This window comes from Triticum dicoccoides, chromosome 1A, assembly GCF_002162155.2.
Source record: "Triticum dicoccoides isolate Atlit2015 ecotype Zavitan chromosome 1A, WEW_v2.0, whole genome shotgun sequence".
NCBI lineage: Eukaryota > Viridiplantae > Streptophyta > Magnoliopsida > Poales > Poaceae > Triticum > Triticum dicoccoides.
Window position 1 is genome coordinate 132,053,653 of NC_041380.1, and position 27,587 is coordinate 132,081,239.

General features: G+C 48.3%; 1 protein-coding gene and 1 pseudogene across 1 annotated transcript in view; one reads left to right on the forward strand and one right to left on the reverse strand.

The window, feature by feature from the left end:
- Positions 1 to 10,813, reverse strand: part of LOC119352088 (xaa-Pro dipeptidase-like) — a 34,697-nt gene extending 23,884 nt beyond the window's left edge. Inside the window, exon 1 of the mRNA XM_037618827.1 lies at positions 9,874 to 10,813. Coding sequence (XP_037474724.1) covers positions 9,874 to 10,813 — 940 coding nt within the window. The remainder of the gene's footprint in view (positions 1 to 9,873) is intronic.
- A 10,875-nt stretch (positions 10,814 to 21,688) lies between these two features.
- LOC119366707 lies at positions 21,689 to 26,643 on the forward strand (annotated as a pseudogene).
- Positions 26,644 to 27,587: the final 944 nt, after the last annotated feature.

Below are 27,587 nucleotides of genomic sequence, written 5' to 3' on the forward strand. Positions count from 1 at the left end.
GAGTGGGAGGATTGCTCTCCACTCGGTAGGATTTTTCCAAACTTAGGCGAGTACTGGACTGCAGCTAAGCCTCCGAGTGAGAGAACTTAGGCGAGTACTGGACTGCAGCTAAGCCCCTGAGTGGGAGGATTGCTCTCCACTCGGTAGGATTTTTTTCAAACTTAGGCGAGTACTGGACTGCAGCTAAGCCTCCGAGTGAGAGAACTTAGGCGAGTACTGCACTACAGCTAAGCCCCCGAGTGGGAGGATTGCTCTCCACTCGGTAGGATTTTCTTTCGAACTTAGGCGAAACGGATTCGCGACTAAGCCCATCCACTAGGGGATTTCAGAAGTAAATAAGAACAACAATCGTATGAGAGGACCGTAAGCTCTTGTCTTTGATAAACAAATTACAAAGGTGTTTCTTATTACATTTTATTCGAACGAGTGCTTAAGTATAAAAGGGGCGGAGCAGCTCCATGTTCCAAGCCCGTGGCTCGTCTTTCTAATGCTCAACACTGTAAAGATGGTACGCTCCATTGTGAAGAATTTTGGTGATGATGAAGGGGCCTTCCTAAGCCGGGACGAGCTTGTGTGGTTTCTGTTGATCCACTCGAAGAACCAGGTCTCCTTCTTGAAAGGCTCGACAGCTCACATTTCTGGCATGGAATCGACGCAAGCCTTGCTGATAAATGGTCGACCGGATCAAGCCCATCTCTCTTTCCTCCTCTAAGAGATCGACTGAATCTTGCCGGGCCTGCTCTGCTTCCTCTTCGGAGAAGAGCTCGACTCGGGGTGCGTTGTGGAGTAGGTCACTTGGCAGAACAGCTTCGTCTCCATAGACTAAGAAGAAAGGAGTTCGTCCGGTCGACTGATTAGGAGTTGTCCTTAAACCCCACAGAACTGACGGGAGTTCATCAACCCAAGCGCCTACTGCGTGTTTGAGATCACGCATCAGTCGGGGTTTCAGTCCTTTGAGAATTAGGCCATTGGCTCTTTCTGCTTGTCCGTTCGGCTGTGGGTGAGTGACTGAAGCATAGTCGACTTGTGTGCCTTGAGAAGCGCAGAAAGCTCTAAACTCATCAGAATCGAAGTTCGACCCGTTGTCCGTGATGATGTTGTGTGGGACTCCATATCTGAATGTCAATTCTCTGATAAAACTGACAGCGGTGCTGGCCTCAAGGTTCTTGATAGGTTTAGCTTCGATCCATTTGGTAAACTTGTCGACTGCAACGAGCACATGAGTGAAGCCGCTCCTGCCAGTTCTCAGTGGTCCAACCATATCCAGTCCCCAAACGGCAAAGGGCCAGATGAGGGGGATGGTCTTCAGGGTTGACGCTGGCTTGTGAGACATGTCGGAGTAAAACTGGCATCCTTCACATCTGTCGACTATATCTTCGCCATTTCATTTGCTCGTGGCCAATAGAATCCAGCTCGGTATGCTTTAGCCACGATGGCCAGAGAGGACGCATGGTGACCACAGGTCCCCGAGTGGATGTCATTGAGGATCATTCGACCTTCTTCTGGTGTTATGCATTTCTGACCGACTCCAGTCACGCTTTCCCTGAACAATTGTCCTCTTATCACAGTAAAGGCCTTGGATCGACGGACGATCTGTCGAGCATCTTCCTCATCCTATGGGAGTTCTTTCCTGAGGATGTACGCAATGTAGGGCACTGTCCAGTCGGGAGTAATGGCCAGAACCTCCATGATCAGGTCGACCATGGCTGGGACCTCGACTTCAGTCGGGTCTGTGGCGCTCTTAGGCTGTGGGGGCTCTTCAGTAAAAGGATCTTCCTGAACTGTCGGCGTGTGAATATGCTCCAAAAACACATTGCTGGGAATGGCTTCTCTCTTGGAACCTATCTTTGCCAAGTCATCGGCTGCTTGATTTTTCAGTCGGGGTATGTGATGGAGCTCTAACCCCTCAAACATCTTTTCCAGCTTCCTCACCGCGTTGCAGTAACCAGTCATGGCTGGGCTTCTGACGTCTCACTCCTTCATCACTTGATTGACTACCAAATCTGAGTCTCCATAGACCATGAGGCGACGGACACCGAGTGAGATGGCCATGCGCAACCCATATAGGAGTGCTTCATATTCTGCTTCATTGTTGGAGGAATCAAAGTGAATCTGGAGGACATATCTGAGCCTGTCTCCTCGGGGGGATACCAGTACTACCCTAGCGCCAGAACCATTCAGCATTTTGGATCCGTCAAAGAACATGGTCCAGTGCTCCGAGTGAACTTGAGTTGGCAGTTGCTGTTCGATCCACTCGGTGAGGAAATCTGCTATTGCTTGGGACTTGATAGCTTTCTTTGCCTCAAACTTGATATCCAAGGGAAGGAGTTCAATCGCCCATTTTTTCACTCGACCAGTTGCATCTCTGTTGTGCAGAATCTCTGACAATGGAGCATCGCTGACGACTGTAACAGAGTGATCAGAGAAATAGTGTGCAACCTTCTTCGTGGTCATGTAAATCCCATAGACAAGCTTCTAATAGTGCAGATATCTCTGCTTTGACGGAGTCAGGACTTCAGAAATATAATAAACCGGGCGCTGAACTTTATAAGCTTTTCCTTCTTCTTCCCGCTCGACCGTAAGTATTGTACTGACAACTTGTCCAGTGGCTGCTATATAAAGTAGTAAAGGCTCTTTGCTGATTGGAGCAGCAAGCACCGGCTAGGTGGAAAGCAGGGCTTTTAGCCCTGCAAATGTTGCATCAGCTTCTGGGGTCCACTCAAACTTATCTGATTTCTTCATCAGTTGGTAAAGAGGCAGCGCCTTTTCACCGAGGCGAGAAATGAATCGACTTAGGGCGGCCAAGCAACCAGTAAGCTTCTGGACATCATGCACACGCACAGGGCGTTTCATTCGGAGTATAGCACCCACTTTCTCTGGGTTAGCATCAATTCCTTGTTCGGAAACGAGGAAACCGAGTAATTTTCCGCCCGGAACTCCAAACGTGCACTTTGATGGATTGAGCTTGATATCATACCTTCTGAGGCTGGCAAAGGTTTCAGCAAGGTCAGTCAGTAGGTCGGAACCTTTACGTGACTTGACCACAATGTCATCCATGTATGCTTCCACATTCCGACTTATCTGAGTGAGCAGGCACTTCTGAATCATCCGCATGAATGTGGCTCCAGCGTTCTTCAAACCGAATGGCATTGTGACATAACAGAAGCACCCAAACGTGGTGATAAAAGCTATCTTTATCTCGTCGGGTCCGTACAGACGGATCTGGTGGTACCCGGAGTAGGCGTCCAAAAAGGACAAATGCTCGCACCCTGTAGTCAAGTCGACTATCTGGTCAATGCGAGGGAGAGGAAAGTGATCTTTCGGGCAGGCCCGATTGATATGCTTGAAATCAATGCACATGCGAAGTGAGTCGTCCTTCTTTGGGACCATGACAACATTGGCTAACCACTCGGAGTGGTAAATCTCTTGGATAAACTCAGCTGCCAAAAGCTGAGCCACCTCTTCACCGATTGCCTTTCTCTTCTATACAGCGGACCGCCGAAGATGTTCTTTGACTGGTTTCACTTTTGGGTCGACTCACAAACGATGCTCAGCCAGTCCCCTGGGAACACGCGGCATGTCAGAAGGCTTCCATGCAAAGATGTCCCAGTTCTCACAGAGGAACTGGATGAGCGTTTCTTCCTATTTGAAGTCGAGTGTGGTTGAGATGTGAGTCAGAGCAGCATTGGGGTCTGTCGGGTGAATGTGAATCGACTTTGTTTCGCCAGATGACTGGAATGCTGAATCCGTGGCTGGCTTCTTGGCTCGCAACAAATCACTCGGATCTGCATTTTTCTGGTATTCTTGCAATTCTACCACGGCCATCTGAGCATCGGCGATCTTTGAGCCCTTCTAGAAGCACTCTTCTGCCTTCTTCCGATTACCAGAGATAGTGATCACCCCTTTGGGACCAGGCATCTTCAATTTGAGGTACACATAACATGGTCGAGCCATAAAACATGCATAAGCTGGCCTGCCTAGAATGGCATGATAAGCACTCTGGAAATCCACAACTTCAAATGTCAACTTTTCTTTGCGGTAATTTTTAGAATCACCGAAAACCACGTCAAGTGCAATCTGACCAAGGGATGCCCTTCTTGCCTGGAATGACCCCATGGAAACTCATATTGCTTTCACTGAGTCTGGACATCGGAATGCCCATTCCCTTCAATGTCTCTGCATACAGTATGTTCAGGCCACTGCCACTGTCCATCAGGACCTTTGTCAGTCGAGTGCCTTCGATCACCGGGTCGACCACCAGTGCTTGCCTCCCGGGGATGGCTATGTGTGCTGGATGATCAGACTGGTCGAATGTAATGGCGGTCTGTGACCACTTCAGGTAACTGGGTGTCACGGAGCGACCATGTTCACTTCTCTGTTGATGACTTTCAATCGACTTTTGCTCTCAACGTCAGCAAAAATCATCAGAGTGGAATTCACATGGGGATAACCATCATCATCCCCTTCCTCATCCTCAGCCTTGTCTGCTTCCTTCTCCATTTCCTTGGGTTGTTTCTCTTGGAATTGCTGGATTAGGAGCCGACACTGCCGAGTGGTGTGCTTCGGGTAAATGAAATTACCCTCTTCATCTTTTTTGGTGTGGATGTGGCACGACAAATCCAACACGTCATTTCCATCTTGATCTTTTACTTTCTTGGGGTTCCACAGCCCCTTGGGCTTCCCCTTGAACTTTCCTTGAACCACAGCCAAGGCTTCACCAGGAGCAGCTGGCTCGGCCTTGCGCTTTTGTTTCCGACCGGAGTTTCCTCCTCCGGCTTCGTGGGCGACTGCTTTGTGCTTGCCACTCCGGAGTCGTTCTTCTTCTTCACCATTGGCATACTTGGTGGCAATTTCCATCATCCGAGCCAGAGTCATATTTCCTGTCCGGCCGAATTTCATATTCAACTCCCGATACCTAACACCTTCCTTAAAGGCATAAATTGCCTGATGATCTGACACATCCTCTACCGTGTGGTGTAGGGTGATCCATCTCTGGATATAATCCCTCAAAGTTTCATTCGGTTTCTGAACACAACACTGTAATTTTGTCAAACCTGTCGGTCGTTTGCAAGTGCCCTCGAATGTTCTGACAAACACCCGGGCGAGATCTTCCCAAGTATAAATACTGCCAGGCGTCAACTGATTCAGCCATGCTCTAGCCGAGCCCTCCAACATCAGAGGAAGGTGTTTCATGGCCACTTCATCATTGCCGCCACCAATCTGGATAGCCACTCGGTAGTCTTCAAGCCAAGTGTCAGGCTTAGACTCACCAATGAACTTACTGACTCCAGTCGCCAACCTGAAGTTGGGGGGAATCACTACAGCTCTGATAGCTCTGCCAAAGCACTCTGGACCTGAGACATGCGCTCTGTTGCTGGTTTGCGGACCCCCGTCATGGCCTTCTTGGTGAGCTCTGTTTCTGTCGACCAAACCCTGAACGAGAATAGATCTCGCATCAAAGCCTGGCTCCCTGGGGTCGACTGGAATACCTCGCCCAACACTGTGAGGGCGTCTGTCTTCATGTTGTCGAGGCATGTACGACCCACTCCTTGGGGGAGGAGTGGGCACTCGATGATGATCATCACGATCGACTCGGTGATCATACTGCTCATGGTTCCTGTACTGATCTCGTCGATCTCCACGTCCCTCACGCCTCGGGGGCGATCTTGGGCTATGGGCCGACTGAACTGTGTCCGCAACCACGGACCTGCTATGGATCCTATTCCGCGACTGAGATACAACCATATTTTGTTCTGCCGCCGCCCGGAGCAAGGCTCAGATTTGCACCATACCTCGGTCAGCTTCCGACTGGGAAGGTTGGATCGACTCCTCTATCCTGGCAGCAGCTGCTAGATTCTGGATCGGGGTTCGGTATACCTGAGTCGGAGGAGGAAAACGTTGGCGTCGACTAGATTCTGGATCGGGGTTCGGTAGACCTCTTGTTCTTGTCGGCAGAGCTCTCTGGCACGTCCTCAACGGTAGCACAACACCCCAAAGAGGTGCGCTTGCTGGAGTGGGTGCGAGAGGTCTTGTCGGGCTCTTTTTTTCCTCCCGGGCCTTCGGCGGCAGGAGCAGGTGCCTCGACGGCAGCTGCTACAACTGCTTCCCGGTATAGTTGGTCGGCGCAGATCAGTGCGTCCTTCTTGTCGGAGGGGAGGGAGATGACGGTCAACGGCCCGGGCATCTTTAGCATGTTGTAGGCATAGTGTGATGCCGCCATGAACTTAGCTAATGCCGGGCGGCCGAGGATCCCGTTGTAGGGCAAGGGGATCTCGGACACGTCGAAGACGATCCTCTCCGTCCGGAAGTTCAACTCTCCTCCAAATGTCACGGGCAGTGTGACCTTTCACTTTGGATGGCTTCTCCCCGGATTGACCCCCTGAAACGTGCCCGTTTCCTCGAGGTCTCCGTCAGGGATTTGCAACTTTTTGATCACGACAGGCGAGATCAGGTTCAGGCCGGCCCCGCCGTCAACCAACATCTTGTTCACCCTGAGGTTGCGTATTGTTGGCGAAACCAACAACGGCAAACACTCGACCGTGGTAGTGCAATCGGGGTGGTCCTCGGCATCAAAGATGAGGGGCGTGCTGGACCACTTTAGTGGCTTCTGAGCGTCGAACGACGGCTCTATCGCTGCGACCTCTCGCGCCAACTGCTTGGGCTGGCGGTGAGAGGTGTGCAGCGAGGCGCCTCCATCGACGCACATGGCCTCCGTAGCCTTCTGGAACCCTTGCTCACCAGACTCGTCGTCCTCGTCGTGATCGTCGTCTTCTTGTTTCTTATCGCGGCCCCGGGCGGGTCTTTCTTGCTGTTTGTCCCTGCCGGGGCGGCCTCCTTGGTCGCCGCGCTTCTTGTCGGATCCCTCGGCACCATCCTGGTCCTTCTCCTTGTCCCGCCTTTCGTACTCAGCAAGCAACTCGACTTGCCGGCAGTTCTGGAGATCGTGGCCCTTGGTGCGGTGGATCTTGCAGTATTGCTTGCTGGAGCTTCCTGGCTTGTCGGTAGCCGCCAAGGCCCGGCAGGCGACGCACCCGGCAATCTCCTTACCAGGGGTGTCTGCCTTGACCTTCTTGCTGGTATCGGTATCGTCAGATCCCTCAACGGGAAGCACGGCCTTGCCTTTGCGCTTCCTGTTACGACGCCGGCCCTTCTCCGTCGGGGCGGCGGCGTCCTCCTTAGTCGAGTCAGTTTCCGCGTCGGCGTTTTCGCCGGGGTACTTCCTTCCCTCTTCAGCCCGGGCGCACCTGTCGGCCAGAACATAGAGCTCGGCCACATCTTTAACCTTGGTCATCACCAGCTCCTCGCGCATCTTGCGATTGCGCACGTTCTGATGGAACGCGCTAATCACAGTGGCGGGATGAACGTCAGGGATGTTGTACTACACCCGGCTGAATCTCTGGATGTACTTGCGCAGGGTCTCCCCTTCCTTCCGGGGAATGATATGCAGATCACTGGCCTGGCCATGAGCTTGGTGGCCTCCCGTGAAGGTGCCAATGAACTCATGGCACCGATCTGACCAGGAAGAAATGGAGTCCGTCGGCAAGTGCATCAACCAAGACATCACATTAGGCTTGAGCGCCAGCGGGAAGTAGTTGGCAAGCACCTTGTCGTCGCAAGCCCCAGTGGCCTACATCGTGATGGTGTAGATGCTGAGGAACTCGGACAGATGGGTCTTGCCGGTGTACTTCTCGCCGACGTCGGGCTTGAACGTGCGGTGGGACGGCCACTGGAACTGCCTCAGCTCACGGGTAAAAGCCGGGCAGCCCACCTCGTAAGGTAGGCCACCGGGGCCCCCGGTGCCGGGTGGTCCGTAGTGGGTCCCGCCCGCTTGTCCGACTTGCGGCGCGCCTCGCGCCGGCGCTCGACGGTGGTTCGAGCGTCTTCGTGAGTTCGCTCCCGAAGGACCTGGCGCTGGTCGCGGAGGGTCCGTAGGTCGGACGACGCTATGGAGATGTTATCACCAGCGTCGCAGCGACGGGCCGACGCCCGCGACGGCTGGCGAGGAGGAGGAGAGTGCACCGTGGCCGCAGCTCCCCCGGTCCTCCCAGCGCCAGCAGGCGGCAGTTCGGTGGAGTGCCGACCCGGGGGCCCCGCCGGTCGCGGATCGTCTTTGTTCGCGACGGTGACGAGGCTCCGGATGGTGGCCCTACACTCATCGAGCTTCTCCGCAGCAGGAGGGAAGTCGAGGAGCAGCTGCGCGCGTGCCAAGGCTTCTGCCCGCGTGGGTGGCGGTGACAGCTGAGTGGATCGTGGCACACTTCGACTTCTAACTATGTTAGAAGGAGCTCTGTCACGACCCAGCGGCTGCGTGCCGTTTTCACCAGTGCTTCGACGAGCGTGTTGAACTCCTTCGCCTTCCTGACGACGCACAGGGCTCTTCCCACGGCGGTGCCCAGGGTCACCAACGTGGTGACGCTGTTCGGCGTGCACACCATGGGAAGAACGCGCGGTGGTCGCCGGTGTATGCGTCCTGGAGGTCACCGCACCGCCCGGAGTCGGCGCAACGACACCCCCGGAGGGCCCCGCGCCGCCGGCAGGGGGCCCAGCTTCGTCTTTGGATCCGGCGGCGTGGGGCCGATCGTCTGGTGCACGAACGACGCTGCTCACCAGGCTCCGGCCCGAGTCCTGTCCGCGACCGGTCCGCTGCTCGTCCGCGCCGGCACGGGCCGTTCGGCCCCCAACGAGCCGATCGCTGTGGCCGTCATCTTCTTAGGGGCCATGGCGACAAAGAACCGCTAGGCTAACTACTAGACCAGATTCTCACAAACGCGCCCCCTACCTGGCGCGCCAAAGATGTCGGTGGGAAACGACACCTATGGGATCACAAGAATCCCTACTGCGGTTGTGGGGCGCGGGGTTGAGAGAAGAGCGGGTCTAACAGAGAGCATGCGGTTTGTTTATCCAGGTTCGGGCCGCGAGGATGCGTAAAACCCTAGTCCTACTTTTGTGGATGTATTCTGAGTTCTTGAACTAGCTACGGGGTGTAACGAGCTCAAAAAGCCCGAATCCCTCCCCTCGCCGCCTTGGGCCTCCTTTTATAGAAAAAGGGGTCGCCACAGTGGCAGGCAGGAGGTGGAAAGGCAACAGTGTTGCGAGGTTATCCTGGTATTACAGGACAAAGCGCGTTAAATGTGAGGCTTAGGTGTCCCTCCACTTTATCGGGGGCGGGGGCGAGGCCCGTCCCGTCCGTTGCCGCTCCTCCAAGCTTCGACACGTGCCCTGGCCAGCGATGCATGCGGTGCCATGTAGGTAGGCAGGTAGCTGAGGTGGCGCGGTGGTGGAGCCTCCACGAAGGGTTGCATGTCGCCACGCAGGTGCCTGCCCAGCTGATTGGGTCGGCAGCTGCATGCGAACGGCGGTGGAGACTTGGCTGGTGCGGGCCTGACGGTGGCCCTGCTGGTGCGCTTGGCGAGGGCCTTGCCGGGTGGCCCGGCGAGGGTCTTGCAGTGGCGTGTAGGCGTCCCCGGCAAGGATCTCGTCAGGGGTCTTGTGGGATTCTTCGGTGAGGAAGGCTGCCTTCCTATCCTCATTTGATCTTAACTATTCTTTGTCTTCACGAAGACCTGCATGCCACCACAGAGGTGCCTCCCGAGCCCTGTCCAATACATTTGCCGAGTGTTGGTGGGCTCGAGGGTGGCTCGCTCAGCTGGCGTGGGCGAGCTGCCCCGGCAAGAGTCCTTGCCGGGGAAACGTGTTTTGCCCATCTGATCTTTGTGGCATTGGTCCTTGTTGTTGTTTTGCTTCGTCTTGGGCTTCAATCTTACCTTGGCTTACCTCCCTTGCTCTGCTTGGTGTGGTCACAGGCGCGGCTCTGACTGTCCGTGCATAGGAAAAGGGGTATAAAAATATGCCCTTAGTTTTGTACACCGACACCAGGCCGCATATGCGATATCACGTCATTATGAGCCTTGAGGGCGGCGTTGTACACAACTGCCTGGTCTCTTGTGAATTTCCCATTGGTAGGGTATGAACATGTGATGTCAAAGGCATAGAAGTTGTACTCATCGTTCACCGCCCCATCATTTTGTCCATAATGAAGAATGGAACTGTTCTGTCCAGTGGCGCATATGCATGTGTAGGCGCAACGTCGGCAGCCTTCGTGCATGGATGCATGAAAACGAAAGATGCTCTCCAACTGATTTTCCGTCATGCCTGGCTTGATCCGCCTCATGACCTCAACGTGTGCTTCTGAGCTGACATCGTTGGCATGCTGAATGAGGGCAAGCTCCATGTCAGATTTGGTAACACGACATTCAGTCAAGATGGGATGGAGCGTGGTTAAATCGGTGTCGAACTTGTCCATCCCCTCGAAACTGGCAGGCCTTGAGTAGTTCCCGCTGTCGGTGTTCCTTCCGTGCAAGAGGAAGAGAAGCGGCTCTCCATGGCCATGCTCACTGAATTCACATCGGAGAACCTGCGCAAGCTCGTCGACATGCAAGGCAGAATCGACCTTGTACATGTCCTTGAAGTGCGGCAATTTTTTGGATTTGCCGTTCCAAATAGCGTCGTCCGGTGACAACCTTGGAGCGAACAAGATGGACTGTCCGGAAGCAATGTCGACGGCGCCGTAGAACCCTGGCTCCCGCACCCCGAAGAGATACGCGAAGTAGCTCTCCTGCCTGAAGAGCGGGACGTGGTCGGTGCAGCAACGGGTCTGCTCCTCGCCGCCCTGGAGAAGGACGATGCCGCTGAGAGGGCGGCCGGCGGCGGTGAGGTGGGCGCGGAGCGCGGCCGCGAGGCGCTCCCGGTTGCCGGCGTGCACCTCCGCCATGGACGCCCCGGGTGGAGCGAGGGAGTGGGACGACTCGCTCATCTTGCACGCCTGGGCCTGCACGTCCAACTGGTACGTCGGCGATCGAGATTGGGCTGGGTGTTACAAGACGCGGCGCCCGGCCCGACTATATAGGCCTTGTTTGTTTGGTTTAATCCCAACTTATCTCTCCTCTCTCTTAATTTATTTATCTCTTCCTAGTCTATCCCTAATATCTCTATCTCTATCTCTACCTCTCTACCTATATATATATATATATATATATATATATATAATATAATATAATATAATATATAATATAATATATATAATATAATATAATATAATAAAGTCCCTATTGTATAGAGTATTCAACCCGCGGTCCATCTAATAAGTCAACCGGTATGGCGAGATAAAAGAAAAAAAACTGCCTCCCGATCTCATCTCGACCTCCAGGCTCCAGCGTGTCGCCAACTCCTGCCCGCCGCTCCCCTCCTCCCCTCCGGTGACGCTCCGTGAAGCCGGAGCAGGGAGAATAGGGGTGGGGCCGCTCTGTGAAGCAGATGCCGGGCGGGGAGAAGAGGGGCGGTGGCAGGGAGAGAGGCGGGTTGGGGATGGGGAGGAAGAGGGGCGAGGGTGGAGAAGGGGAGGAAGAGGGGCCGCGAGGGTGGAGGCGGAGGAGGAGACCGCGGGCCCTGTGGGGCGAGATGAAGGAGGAGTACCTCGCCGCGGCCAGCACCGCCAGCAAGGCCATGGCCATGATGCGGCGCCCTAAAAACATGAGAACCAGAACTGGCTGGTCTTGCCGGTGGAACTGTCGCTGATCTTGCCGGAGTCATCGAGGTGCAGGGTCTCAGAAGGGGATACGCGTAGATCCGCCCAGGGCGGGCCAGATCGAGGCGGACTCGACCTCCCGCCAGAAGAAGGTGCCACCCCAACACCACCACGAATCATGGAGGAGAGGAGTCATAGAGGGCGAATCGTGGAGAAGAGGAGTCGCATAGGGCTACGGCAGCCGCAGAGGCCCTGCCCCACCGGCGCTGTGTGGGGAGGGAGGGGGCAGAGAGAGGGAGGCGTGGTGGGGTGGTGGGTGGGCAGATCGGAGAAAGCCTTGGGGAGAAGAACGCGACTGAGGAAGCAGCAGTTCATCCAGAATCGGGTGGAGGCGATGCTGCTGGCCCACGGGACCAGTGCTGGGATGGCGATCTGGATAAGAGAAGGAGAGGAGTGGCGATCTGGATAAGGCAAGCAGGGGGCGGTCGGTGCTTTTCTTCATGTTGTACCGGCTACACCGTAGAAGCTACTCGGTGCATGCGTGCTAGCATCGAATATTTATTTTATGAAAGAGCACCTACTATTACTTGATGTTGTTAGTTGTCAGTACATTATCAGATACTCCCTCTGTCATAAAATAAGTCTCTCAATACAATTTTATACTTCCTTCGTTTCTAAATTTAAGTGCTTTTAAATTTTTTAATACAGACTACATGTGGATATAATTTTGCTCTGTATGTAGTTTAAAAAGACTTATATTTACAAATGGAGGAAGTACTATAGTTAATACAAAGTTGGGACACTTATTTTAAGACGGAGAGAATATAATAATTAAAAGTGAGTGAAATATTAAAAAGAAACATTTCTTAAGGGAGAAGATATTTGAAGCTCGCCTGCACTTGCTAACCTTCAAGATATTCCTCAACTCTGGATGTCATCGGTAAGATAGGGAGGTGAGAGCGAGGGATGAAGAATAGAGAGAGTGCGACAACGGTGCATCTTGCTCATGCCCTAATTCGCTCCGCATGACACCTGGGAGGGGGAGCACTACCCTCCGTTGTACAATCTGCCCCGCAGCTCTGCGTACCCTATTCCTGATCCTCATCGAGGCCCGATGATAATAGCCAGGGAAGTGCTCATGTAGGCGTGGAGGGTGTGCTCCTACTGTTTGCGGCAATGTGTCAGCAAAAGAGTCACACGCATTGTAAATTCTGTACTTTCTGGTCATCATATTTTTGAAGTGGGAAAGCACAAATATGAATTAGTGTTAATAGGGATTGCGTATGTAGGAATTAATATATGACCTATTTGAAACTATTACAGGTATGCAGATGATGCATACTCTCGCATTGGAGTAGCCGCTGATCGATAAATGGTTAGATTTTTCGTTATGATTTTTACACAGGGTTGTTAAATAACAACAATTTATTACACATAATTCAATTTCTTTAGAGCCAGTTAAAGAAGTACGTTTTATTTATAGAGAAAAAAATTACAAGCTTTTGGAATACAATAAAAATTGTATAAAGTGAATCTTTATGAGTCTTACAACGAGTTTAATTAGGAAAATTTGTTATTCACCATGATAGGTAAACACCTGAGCTTAATACCATGTGAATTCTCAGATTTATTTTATACCCGATGCAACGCGCGGGCATTTTTACTAGTAATAATAAAGTACGGATTGACTCCGTGGGTTCACCGTCACAATACGCTTCTTCCCGTGAATTTACGCTTTCAGTTTTTTTCACCTATCTATCCCTAATAATAATAAAGCACGGATTGACTCCGTGGGTTCACAGTCACAATACGCTTTCTTTCTGTGAATTTATACTTTCAGTTTAAATTTAAAACATATACGCGAGGTGGTACTAATTCTGCTAAAAAAATGACTCAATCGCTGCTTTGCGCTACGTCGTAGAGTACCTCCAACTTCGCACGCTAGCCATATATTGGGCTGATATATGCTGATGGGCCTCCTCCCAGGCTTCATTGGATTACGATCCAAAAATCAGCAGCGTGGAGATGTACTCTGGTCTCCACGCCCCGAACCAGCTCACCCAGGTTCTTTGTCTTTCCCAAAAAAAACCCAGGTTATTTGTCTAAAAAAACTAACCCTGGTAATGATTGCAACTTCTGGCATATGATGATATGCGTGGCATGCTCCTCAGGGTAGCTCCTTTTTTTCATGCACGCGCATGCACGTCCTTCTTTAAGTACTGCAAGCATTTGGTTTGGAGCTGCAAACGTAAATCTTTTCATTTCTCGGCATTTTTCCTACTATAATTTTTTTTTGAAAGTATACCTGCTTATCTGCGTGTAACTTCGCTCAAGTTTTGCTGCTTCAAACGGCAAACACTACACTGCAAGCGGCACGTGTCGCTGTTAAGGTCGAGTGCCCACTGCGTCTAGTTAGAAACACGTCAATGTAACATCAGTCTCCGTTGTCCTTGTTTTTATTGGTAATTCGGACCAAAGTGCTGCAAAATTATTACATGAGCGTTGGAAGGACGGTCGTTTGTCCTACCAGTTGGATGAAAAACACTGCAAAGGCGACCACGTGGAAGTTGCAAGGATGACTGGCGATGCTATAGGTCGGACGCATGTCATTGCAAGGTCGTTTCATGATTATACATTTCTTCTAGATATGGACATGGACCTTCTTGTAGCTACCAGCGAGCAGCGTCTGAACGCTATCGTGATGTTTTGATGGACATGCTATCTTTATTTGATCTTCTTGCAATAAACGGCATATGCGCTATAATAATAATTATTATTAAAGTTATCAATTGCTTCCAAACTTATAAAATATTACCCACTAATGCCATCTATAAGTTGACAAAAAACATTTCACACTAGGGAATCCCCTGCCTGGGCCATCCCACGCAGTAGTGATCTCTTATACTGCGCTCTGCACGCAGTGAGAAGATACAACGCTCCAATTAGGGCCGGCCCATGTGTGGGCAGTCCGTTTTTAAATTTCTTTTTTTATTTTTTTTTCTTTTCCATTATCGTTTTTTCTCCTTTAAATAACTTGGTACTTAAAAAAACCTCCAAAAATTTAAAAAAGAACTTTTAAGTAAATTTTTGAATAAAGCATAAAATGATTGTGTCGCATATTCAAAACATGTTTGCAATTTTTAAAACAAATGTTTGGGAAATCAAAAAATATTCATTATTTTTAAAATTTTGTTTATTACGAATTATTAATGAAATTGAACAAAATGGTCGCCAAAATATTATCGGTGATGCAGCAAAATGTTGTCATGCTCATTGAAGTTTATGATTTCTTTCTCCCGTTGCAACGCACGGGCCCTTTTGCTAGTAATAATAAAGCACGGATTGACTCTGTGGGTTCACTGTCACAATACGCTTCTTCCCTTGAATTTACGCTTTCAGTTTTTTTCACCTATATTATTTTCTACATCCGAGGTGGTACTATTGCTTCTTACCATCGAAAACTTAGTGCGGTACTGTCCAAACGAAACCTGATATGCCACAACCAGCTAGCGTGGGCTCAGCCCATCAAACAAACCAACCAAACGCAATGGTCTTGGTGGGGATCGAACCCAGGACGTTTATTTCCATCTATTGGCCTACAACCAATCATGCCATGTATTGCCTGTGCTAGGCCGTCCAGTTGTACGAGAATCAAGCAGCCAGTGAAAAAAAGGGACGGCCAATAAAAGAAGGATTCGGGGGACATGCATGGCTCTCCCTGCGAGAAGAGCAACTTAATTATATAGAGCCAAGAGCCATGCATGCCCACAATCACGTCCCAGCCACCTTGGAGTTTGACCAGGGAGTCACGATGTCCATGTCCGCCGTATAGAAGAGCTACGCAGCTGTAGTTAAACAGGATCAGCCACGAGATTTACCTATAAAAGAGCAGCTGAAACGACGCATCAATTCATCAGGACGACTAAACGAAGAAAGTCACTCACCTATAAAAGAGCAGCCGCATCAACAAACAAGCAAAGAGAGCCATATTATAAGAAAAAATCCGCTGCACAACACCGGCCGCTTGTAGGAGATACGGGACTCCTTAAAAGAGCAAAAGGCGCAGCCCAGTCCCCGTGTGGGGGCGGGCACACGACGAGAAGACCTCATGCGGGCCGCTTGCTCAACATTTTTCTTGGTCACTGTCTCCCTCCAATCAGCAAGCAGTACATGTCTTAAGGAGTGCGGCGTTTCGGTGACCAGACTCATCTGCACCCATTCAGAAAAAAAATTCAAAAAAAAATCAAAAAATTCCAATCTGCTTTTGCGTGGTAGACAATTTATCACATGAGGTCCGCTCCAAATTTTAGATCATTTGGACTTCTGAGAAGCTCTCAGCAAAAAAGACAAATCGGGTCAGAACTCAGAACAGTGCATGAACAGTAAACATTTTTACAGATCCCGAATTTGTCTTTTTTTGCCGAGAGCTGCTCAGATGTCCAAATGATTTGAAAATTGGAGCGGACCTCACGCATTAAATTGTCTACCACACAAAAAAAATTGGAAGCTTTTGAATTTTTTTAGTATTTGTTTTTATTTTTTCGTAAGGGTGGGTGCAGCTGAGTCTGGACTCAGAAGTGGATTACCGTGTCTTAAGTTACTTTTTTTTTGCAGGAAATGTGTCTTAAGTTACTATTTTTATTTGCCCCAATGACAGTGCCCTTAATAAGCTACGTATATTGCCTCAGTGTCATGGAATTTCCTATTACGTGTGTGTATGCAGCGTGCTCCCATTAATTTGATCCATTATGCAATTTTTTCATGATTGATTCCGTAATGTACCTCTCCATACACAACAACAGGGCCGGGCCCTGGTGTATGGCCGAAGGGGCGACCGCCCAGGGCCCCGGCCGGAGGAGGGGACCATGATCTGGTATGCTTGTATAAATAGAAAAGAAAAAATGGAGGAATCGAGATGGGCTAGGCCCAAAGAGTTGATTGCTAGGATAGGAAAACATGATTAGGTTTGGCTCAGAAAAAGAAAGAAAAGGAAAACGTGATTTGTTGGGAATAATTTAGGGTCTATGGTCTACCCACTATTCCTCTGCGTTTATTCGCGGTGCCGCTCACACTTCGCATGTTTGCGGCTAGGGCCTTAAAAATCTTAGGACCGGCCCTGCACAACAAATAATAGCTTGTGAAAGTTCAAATTAAGTCCAAAAGTATTGAATTTTTTTACACTCGTCTTGCATAAGGAGAGTAGGTCGCCGAGTACGCAATATCAAATGGAATGTATAAAGGAACAAATTAATTTGGTTGAGTTACGAGCTTGATCATGTGAATTTAAACAAGTGATGCGGATGTAGATTAAGTTTGAACTATATGACGTAAGGGTGAGAGCAGACTAAGTCTAACCTATATCTAGATTATATAAATGCATCAACCTCTTATTCATGAATCTCATGGTGTGTAGTTGGTAATAACGTTATTCCTCTCTTAAGTAAATGGTGTAGGTCTTGCCGTTTTAAAATGGAATTTTACTCCGCTTAACTACATCTTTTCCATTTACATCATGATTCCAACCATTTCGAAATGGCGCATCAACAATATAAACTCAAATTTCTTTGCCGATAAGTTACTTTGTGGCACAAACCAAATAAACTATAATTATCGAATACGCAACATTTTTCTTGGCAAAATTGAGTTGGACCGATGAGTACTTAATTTAACAAAAAAAAGACAAGTTAGCCATGAAGATTGAATGTTCACGTCCATCGTCAATATCGTGGAGGTTGTGTCTACGCCGGCGGCGACCATAGGTGATTAGGACTTCGACAGCTACGAGATCGGTCACTTGGATGATGGAAAACACTACGATGGATCAGAGCATATGCCATGAAGTACAAGGACAGGAAGTTCGTTCACAACACTGACCCACGCATCCATCAATGATAAGGCCCTCAAGCCGACCTCGCCCATGCCACCATGTGTCGCATGCTATTCTTCGTGTCGCCAATGGGTCCATATGATTCATCATCAACGGCTACCTTCTCTTTGACCACACCTCCATCCACATCTCCATTGATTCACTTCGACCTTATTTGCACTTCTGTTGGCTCGTCGTTAATGATATCTATTCAGGTAAAGTTTGCTTTCTAGGCTGAGTTCCATAAGATCTCCACGGTTTGAATCGTTAGTGGTGTGTACGGATTTATTTCTCCCTTTGCAACACATAGTTTCTTTTACTATACCTACTAATATAGGGAGAAGTACTTTTGCCTATCCGTCGTAATTTTGCGGAAAACCCCCTGCCATTCTTTGAAATTAACCCGCGGTTCTATTTTAATCTATATCTACTCATAAAGGGAGAAGTGCATCTACCCGTCAACGATTTGCTCTTCTTTTTAGAAAACCCTATAATCTTTTGGTTAATCAACCCACGGTCCATCCACTATTTTTGGGTAGATTCAAATGATTTTTAAAAATATCCATATATCTTTTAAACCTAACTCTAATTTTGCACGTTATATATAAAAATTGACTAGAAAAATATGTAGAATCTGAATATGATGTCGTTTTACCTGTTAAATATTTATTTAATGATATTTAGGATGCAATTTTAATCAACAGTGCACGATCCAGCTTTCCTTCATACCGGCATATATCCGGATTGGAAATCAAAACCTCGGCAAAATAAGTTTGGAGGCGAAAGAAATCATCTATTACCATGCATGCACGCCTTGGCAAACCTTCCAGGAAAAAAAATAGATTCCTCATCTTATGCGGAGAGACAGACACCTTAGAATTGACCACATTCAAATGTGTTATGATTGTGTGAGTACAGCGGTCACCGTTGACAAGGGAAGAAAGAAGGATAAGTGGCAACACAGATGGGATGCACCGTGGATCTATTGGAGTCTTCAGTCATGGTTATTGTGTTAGGGACGTGTAGTTTTTTAAACCGTTGCAACGCACGGGCTCTTTTGCTAGTAGTAATAAAGCACGGATTGACTCCGTGGGTTCACCGTCACAATGCGCTTCTTCCCGTTATTTTATGCTTTCACTTTGAATTTTAAAACTTATTTGAGGTGGTACTATTCCTGTGGGTCAAAAACATTATGATCCTGCCGGTATGATTAAAACTTGGTCCTCTGTACGTTGGCCCAGCTTGCAACGCAGGGAGGAAAAAAGGCCCAGCTTGCAACTCAGGGAGGAAAAAACACTTGGGCCTTCTGGTTGTACGTTGGCCCATTTTCAGTGCAACGCAGGAGGTAAAAAATACATGCTTGCGATAGGATTTGAACTCACAACCTTCCACGCAATACCTCTTCGCTTGGTTATTTATCTTCGCTTGGTTTTCTTAACACATAATTACCTTCCAGGAAGGATTTAGTCAAGAACGGAAGGCCTTGATTCGTGGGCTAATTAAACGAGATTTAAGGAAGGGAGGCCACAAAATGAGTCAGGAAGGAATTAATGCATGAGGAGGAGTGTTGGGGGGCGCCCTGCCATTGGCTAATTCAACGAGATTTAATCCAAGCACGGAAGGAAATAATTATCCATGAGCAGGAACGAATGTGATGAATTTGGATTTAAAGAGGCGCGAGGTCACGTAATAAAAGAGCAAGGAAGGAAATAATTATCCATGAGCAGGAACGAAGGTGATGAATTTAGGGTAGGTGGTGTGAAGTCTAAAGGAAGATGGAAGTCCATTGAATTCAGGTTGTCACCTATGCGTAAGATTTACCTAATATTTTAGGTCAATTAAAAAGATCCTCTATTTTTTGAATTGCTATTTTGCTTTTGATCCAAACGATGTCCCATATATTCTTTTGATATCATAACCATATTTATTCATATTCATGTACAAAATGTGTCATGCAACTGACTGGAGATCAACTATAAAGTTAAAAAGATTTACCTAATATTTATTCTAAAATTTGTACTCTGAATTAAAATTGATTCAAATGATGTTCCATATTTTGTTTTGATATCGTAAACATATGTTTAGTCAGGTACAAAATTATTTTGAGACAATTAATTCACACTTGCTAGATTTCTTTGAGATGCTTCATGAAATGTCTGAACCTGAACTTATTCATAAACTTACATTTAATGTTAGACCACATTATCCTTAAATTTGATGCTAACTGTGTACCGGGGCAGTTCCTTGACCAGACCAATTGTGGATCATATGAACCAGTGTTTTCACCGTTGCAAAACACATGCGTTGTGCTAGGGAGCATGGGTGTGGTGATGGTGCATGCACCAAGTGCAGTTGAGAAAATAACTCACCATCATTATAAGTTCGCAAAATTACAAGTCGGCACGGGAAGGGGCTGTTGAAACATCATGTTCGAGTATGATGATCAAGCTCATCGCCTTGGGATTGATCATGTTTGTTATGAATATGCGCACAACAAGACCATCATGAACAATGATGGCGAAGGGAAAGAAATGGTAATGCAGATGGGTCAGTAGGGAAGTGTAAGGATTTGTTTCTCCCGTTGCAACGCACGGACATTTTTGCTAGTTTTTAATAATAAAGTACGGATTGACTCTGTGGGTTCACCGTCACAATACGTTTTCGCCCAGTTGTAATACGCTTTTACGATTCGTATAGACAAAATCGTAATATAAATGAGGTGGCACTAAAATTCTGTTTTGCTTTATATACTTGGCATGTGCGTTAAAAAGGCTAAAAAAGGCTAAAATAACTAGTGGGATGGAGATTCGAACCAATGACCTTCTTTCTGCTAGCCTGCAATGGGAGGAACGTGATGACCAACTGCAACAGCTAATTTTTGTGAACAAATTCGAGTTGCGCTTTATTTGTATATGGTCTTCAACCTGTAATTAGATCAGGATTGGGCCTGGGCCGTTGCTCTTGCGGCTGGGCCGCGTGCACATGGCTTCATCAACGTACAAAAAATAGAGCCCACCCTACAGTATTAATGTCTTTGGATATTTCATGTTGAATAATCCCACATGGCTCCAATCACATTATTTTCACTAATTTACATATGTTTAACAACATTGTATGGTGTGAGCTAATTAAAAGGACTCCTCACATGGAAGAGGGGAAGTGCTTTGGAGGCTTGGAGGCTGCATGATACATGGGATATATTGAAAATTCGCTTAAGAAGTAGTGGCTCATATGTGATGCAAGAGGTGCTTTGGTTGGGCTTAATATTGATGCAAGAGGCTCATGTGTGCATGCGTGCAATAGTAGGCTGGGATTCTTCAAAGAATTTGTGGCTTTGCTAGGAAATGGAATTATGGAAGTTCAAAGAAGTTGTGGCTTCATTGAAAATGATGGAAGCGGTGCTTGATCGTTGCGTGCATGCTGCCCATAAAACCCCACAACTCCGGTTTGATACATGAAATTTGTATCATTTTTTCATCTTCTCCGCTCTATCTTCTAAAAAAATATGCCCCTGTCACCAGATGAGACAGTCCGGATACTACACTGTTCACGCCAACCGAAGACATGCCCTGTTTCAACTTCCGTCTGGGCTCCATGCTCATTTACTCCAACACTAGAGATAGAGATCAACATCACGAACGGTTGTGGACGTCTTTGCGATGCTGTTTTCAACACCTCAACTCTGCGCTCATCCATGCTGGTACTATGTTCGAACCGCATTTGTCGCCTGATTCGTCGCAACCGAGTTTGCTCCGATCATAAACATGCTTACATGTCGCATTCAAGTAGGACGGTGCAAGGACACCTTTTCTCCCGTTGCAACGCACAGGCATGTTTTGCTAGTAAGTCCTAAATCCCTAAAAAGTCCCTGCCTGTTTGATTCATGGGACTTATAATTCTCTATAAGACCATATTACAACTAAAAGTCCCTGTAAGTCCCTCCTTGAGAGTCATAAGTCTTAAATGCCCACTTTAAGTCCCTATAAATCTCTCCTGTCTAGTTTAGATGAGACTTATAAAGACTTTTTTAAGTCTCTAAATCAATAAATTCGTGAAAACAAACACCCTATCAGATGATGAGGGTCGACGAGATCAATCATGGTCGAAGGGAAAACGGACTCGGAGATCAATCCGCCTGGGCCTCCCTCGTCTCCCACTCCGTCTCGGTTGCATGACACAGGAGCTGAGCGCGCGTCGACACGTTGGTGCACACGCGTCGCGGTCGCCTTTCCACGCGCCACGTCTCAGGCCAAAGCCCCCGCCCGTCGTCACTCACCAGCAGCCACCGTCAGGGCCACCTCACCGCCCATCCAAACCCCGCCGCCTCCCACAGCACCACTCCGAGTCCGACACCGACTTCAGCGTCATCCCATGAGCATGGTTACCGACGAGGTCGGATCCGCCGGCACCCACGGCCAGGACTGCCTCCCCCGCTCTCGCAGCCCCCGTCCTGAAGCAGCTGACGGCGGCGGCGGCGGCGCTAAGGACAGCTGGGCACGCGAGCTGCTGCGGCGCGGATGGGGCCTGAGCCGGACGGCCGCCATGGCCGGCGCCGCGGCGACGGCCGCGCCGGTCGTGGCCCCGCCGCTGATCGTCCTCTCCGCCGCCGGCGTCGCGCTCTCCGTCCCCTTCGCCGCCTACCTCGCCAGCCTCGCCGCCGCTAACCACCTCACCGGCGCGCTCCTCCGTTCCTGTCAACCGCCGCCGCAGCCGTGCCCCCAAGAATACGACGACCTGGAGCAAGAATTCCTCGACGCGTCGGAAGGGTACGGACAAGAGGCTCCGGCGTTCGGCCATTTGGATACCGAAACAGAGCAGGGCATCGTCGAAGAGGAAGGCGGGAGCGACACTTCGCTGCCCCTGTCACGGGATCCCGGTGCGCTTGCCGGCGACGAGGCAGAAGGTGAATTTTATGCCCAAGAATTTTCTCCACCATCAAAGCCACTGCTTCAAGGAGAGGATCATCTGGTTCAGAAAAGAGGAGAAGATGAATTTTCTGCACCATCAAAGCCACTGCTTCAAGAAGAGGATACTCTGGTTCAGAAAAGAGGAGAAGATGAATTTTCTGTACTGGATTCAGACCAACAGTCATTGCAATCAAACAATTGGAAGGGAAAAGAGGATGTCGTGTATTCTGAAAACAATGAAGAGGATGACAGAACTATGGAGGAAAACAGGCCTGCAAAGGAGACGGTGTTGCAAGGCTTCTGTTTTCCTGAATTGGGCGTGCCAGCCTCCGGTCACGACGACAATGTGGTCCGGGAAAAGGGAGAAGATGAGTTTTCTGTACAGAATTCAGGCCAGCAATCAGTTCAATTTCAGTCAAAGAATTTTGGTGAAAAAGAAGAACATGATGGGAAAACTATGGAGGAAAATAAGCCTACCAAGGAGACGGTGTCACAAGAGGCTCCGGCGTTCGGCTATTTGGATACTGACAGAGCAGGCCATCATCAAAGAAGAAAACGAGAGCGACACTTCGCCGCTGCTGCCACGGGATCCTGTTATTTACGAAGCGTCTGCGCCTGCGTTTGCTGACAAGGAGGTGGAGGAGGAGGTGCAAGGTGAATTTTCTGCCAAAGAATCTGGCCATGGTTCATACATATCGAACCGCGACAACAATACAGAGGAGCACACACCATTGGAAGGAAGGGAGTCTACTCTAATGGAAACACTACCGAGGGGCTTTGGTCTTTCTGCATCTGCAAAGCCACTGTTTCCAGAAGAGGATAATGTGATTCAGGAAAAGGGAAACGACAAAGAAGCTGAACAAGTAACAGGCAAGCAATCAATTCAATCAAAGAATTGGAGTGAAACAGATGATGACGTGTATTCTAAAGAAGAAAGTGATGGTAAATCCATGGGGGAAAATAAGTCTATGGAGGAGATGGTGTCGCGAGGCCTCTGTTTTCCAGAATCGCATGTGCCAGTATCAGGCGAAGACGATGACAATGTGGTCCAGGAAAAGGGAGAAGTTAAATTTGATGCACAGAATTCAGGCCAACAATCATTTCAGTCAATGAATTTGAGTGAAAAAGTAGAAGAGGATGGCAAAACTACAGAGGAAAACAAGTCTACCAAGGAGACACTGTTCTATGGATCATCTGTGCCGGCGTCAGGTGATGAAGACAATGTGGTTCAGGAAAAGAGAGAAGGTGAATTTTCTGCAAGGAATTCAGGCCAACTACCATTTCAATCAAAGATTTGGAATGAAAAAGAAGAGGATGGCAAAACTACAGAGGAAAACAAGTCTACTGAGGTGACGTATTCGCAAGGTTCCTATTTTCCCGAATCAAGTGTGCCAACATCAGGTGATGAAAACAAGAAGGGAGAGGATGAATTCTCTGTACACAATTTAGGCCAGTATTCACTTTCATCAGACATCGGAGATAAAAAAGAGCATGGCATAACAATGGAGAAAAAGAAGTCTACCGAGGACATGCCACCACGAGACTCTGTTGGCTCTGAGTCACCAGCTCCAGTGTTCCATGGTGAAGACAACGTGGTTCAGAGCAAGGAAGGATTTGAAGTTGCAGTGGAGGGAGTGTTCGAAGAAGCTAATACTAATACCGATCTTGTTACGGCCGAAGTGGTTGATTCTCAAGTGGAAATTATTGTAATTGCCGCACCTGAGAGCGAGGTGCTGCCACCGAGTACTGATCTTGTAATGGCCGAAGTGGTTGATGTGCAAGTGGAGATTAGTGCAACTGCAGCACCAGATAGTGAGGTCCTTTCACCGAGTAACCTTGTGGCTCCTGAGTTGCATCCGGATATTGTTACAGGGGAAGTTAATGATGTGTATGTTGCATTGGTGCTGCTCTGGAACCTGAGAGTGAGGTGCTGCATGAGAGTAACCTTGCGGTTGGTGCTTCAACGGCAGATCCTGGTACTGGGGAAATTTCTGATGTGCAAGTCAACGTTGTTGCTGCTGCGAAGCCTGAAGATGAGGTGCTGCATGAGAGTGACCTTGCAGCTTGTGCTTCAACGGCAGATCTTGGTATTGGGGAAATTTCTGATGTACAAGTCAACATTGTTGCTGCTGCTGTGAAGCCTGAAGATGAGTTGCTGCCACTGAGTAACCTCACAGAATGTGAGTCACAGGTGGTTATTGAAACTGCACATGTTGGTGACATTGTAGGAATTTCTGCAATAGGACGCAATGTAAAGGATTCTAGTGATGTAGACAAACAAGGCATGGAATGCTGTTTTGTCCCAGTGGCGTCTATGCATGATACTGAAGATGTAATGTCCAGTGGGAGCATGCCGTATTTCTCCACCATGGGCGAAGAAATCGTTGACCTGTCCGATCAGTCAAGTGATGTGGGTTACACAGTGAGGAATGAAGCATTTAGGAGCAGAGTTGTTGCTGAGAGCGAGGTGAGTCAGTGACACATTTGTGCTTCTTACTGTTAATCAGATTATCTGTAGGATTTTGCCAAGAGTGGATATAAAAAATTGTTATTATATGGAGCAACCACATAGGAAACCAGGCTCAGCATTTATGTTGAAAGCCACTGCCATTCTGTAGATTTTACAAATATTTGACATTGTAAACGTACCCTGCCTGATTATTTATTTCTGCAATTTGATAGCTCGGCATGAAATGATCGAATATGATTTACTTATATTCAAATAATTTTATGTCGCTTTACTAGTAAGTGAAAACCGAATTGCTTGCGTGAAGTGTGGCATTCCCAGTTGATAAAACCATAGATCCACGATCTGGTGGTATGGGGATATGGAAAATAAGTGTCTTCATACAGCATGATGATAACATCATTTCTTAAAGTGGAAATTGCACAGATACGTAAAATTTGGGGCTGAGCTAACGCAAAACGTCAACTCTGTGGGATTATAATTAAAACCCACAACTCTTAAGACTAATCAGTGACAGAAAAACAGTCAGGGGTCCCATGTTTATTGTTTAAGTGACTAGAGGGACGGCTCGGCTTGAGAGCTTGGCTTAAGCCGACCTGAGCTCAGCTAACTGAAAATTGTAAATGTTTTGAAAAAAAATCTCAATTATCAAAATGGGGTCAAAGTTCCAAAATTTGTACATTTTTTTCTAAAGATTCGGCCAAATTTGGCTCAGCATTTAAAAAAATCTGAATAACTCCAAAATTTGATATATCTTCAATTATTAATCTGGGAAGTTTTCAGCCCATTTTTCCCTTTCCATTTAAAGTTTGGACAGATTTTATGAGATTCGGCCTTTGCCTTGCCCCTAATTACACAATTAGTATGTTTGAGAAGAGATTACACAAATACTCCCTCCGTTCCTAAATATAAGTCTTTTTAGAGATTTTAATATGGACTACATGCAGAGCAAAATGAGTGAATCTACATTCTAAAATCAGTATATACACATCTGTATGTAGTTCGTATTGAAATCTCTAAAAAAACTTGCATTTAGGAACAGAGGGAGTACAAAATATTTGGGGCTGAGGTAACACCAAAAACACAATATTTGGGGCTGAGCTAACACAAATCACAACTCTATGGGATTTTAACTGATACCCACAACTCTGGGACTAATCTGTATGTTTGAGAAGAGGTAGGGATTTTACTGTAGCCTTGCCCCTTCAGTTCTAGAGTTCAAATTGTATATGAGTGGAAAACTATAAAAAGACTAAAGCATTGTAAGCGTAAACGTAATAGTAATCACATCAAGTTGTGATGTCCGGAAAGCGGAAAGGCCAAAGCGAACAAATGTAGTCGCTCCTGGATTTCATCTGGATGCCTATAAGGCTACAACACAGATCACCACAGTATTTTCTTTTTGAAATGGACAGTTTGCCACACTGAATGCACAGTTGTAATGTCTCTAGCATAGCAGAATTTATATTTGTGCACTATTTCTTCCCCATGTCTAAGCATGATCTTCCTTGTTTTTCAACCAGGCTCGCTACACGGAAGAACAGTTGAGGGAACAGCTCGACACGATAAGAACAATAACCGGGTACAGTGCTGTGCCTTCTTCGACACTGGAAGGCAGCTGGCAAGGCTGTACATATTCGTGGGCGTGGAGCCCCCCGTCGGCTCAAGCAATATCTCTGACCGCCTGATGGCGCTCAGTGCAGAAGTCCTGTTCTTGAAATCGATCATCGGAGTGGGCTGAATATCTTAGATCTTCAAACTGAACTCTATCTTCCTGTATCTGTATATGCATAGTTGCAGCCGGTTCCTGTCCTCCTGTGGGATTTTAGATACTCCCTCCTTCTATCTATATAGGGCCTAATGCGTTTTTCGAGGCTAACTTTGACCAAGTGTTGGAGTAATAATATATGACATGCAACTTACACAAAGCATATCGTTAAATTCGTATGTGAAAGAAGCTTCCAATGATATAATTTTTATGTTGTACATCTCATGTACTATTAATCTTGTCAATAGTCAATTGTCGTCTTAAAAACACATTAAGCCCTATATAGATGGAAGGAAGGAGTTGGTAGGATCAAGTACTCTACCAGGTGGGTCTAGGGCGTAGGTGGTAAGGGAAGGATGGAGGGAGACGTGGCGAGGATCGGGCGCGCCGGCGGCAGGGCGCCGTCGCGGCTAGGAGAAGGGCGGCGGCTAGGGCTGTTGGCGGCTAGGGTTCCGGCTCCTCAGGGAGCCGGGCAATAGGAGATAATATTCTTCTTATTGCTTGCCTTCAAAAAGAGTCTTACAACCTATATTTATATTCTAGATAACTTGTAGAAGAATCAACCTAAGATAACTTGCCTAATCTAAAAATAAAAATTAAGATAACTTGCGGGCCTAAGCCGGCCGGCCATAACACTTCTCCCTGCCTGCACAAACAGTTCGTCCTCAAGCTGTAAGATGGGGAAGCGCTTGCTTGAACTCTTCGAGGTAATCAACCAGCGTCAAACACCTTCTCGACATCTGGGGCGGCCAGGTCAGCGGCGACGGCGTCCTCCGGAATGTAGTCTGCCACCTCCAGGTAGAAGAGTCGCGGCCAGGCGTGGCCGGGCTTGTAGGGTTCGTCGCAGTTGAAGCACAACCCTTGGCGGCGACGCTTGAGTATCTCAGCTAGGGTGAGCCGGCGGAACGGGCGCCCCGCGGTCGCGGCGAGGGGTGCCGCAGAAGCCTGCACAGGCCGACCCTGCGCGGAATCCGGTCCGGGTAGCGACCCAGCAGTCTGGGACGGTAATTCCTGCTGGATGGCCACCGCGCGGCACTCGAACGCGCGGGCGTAAT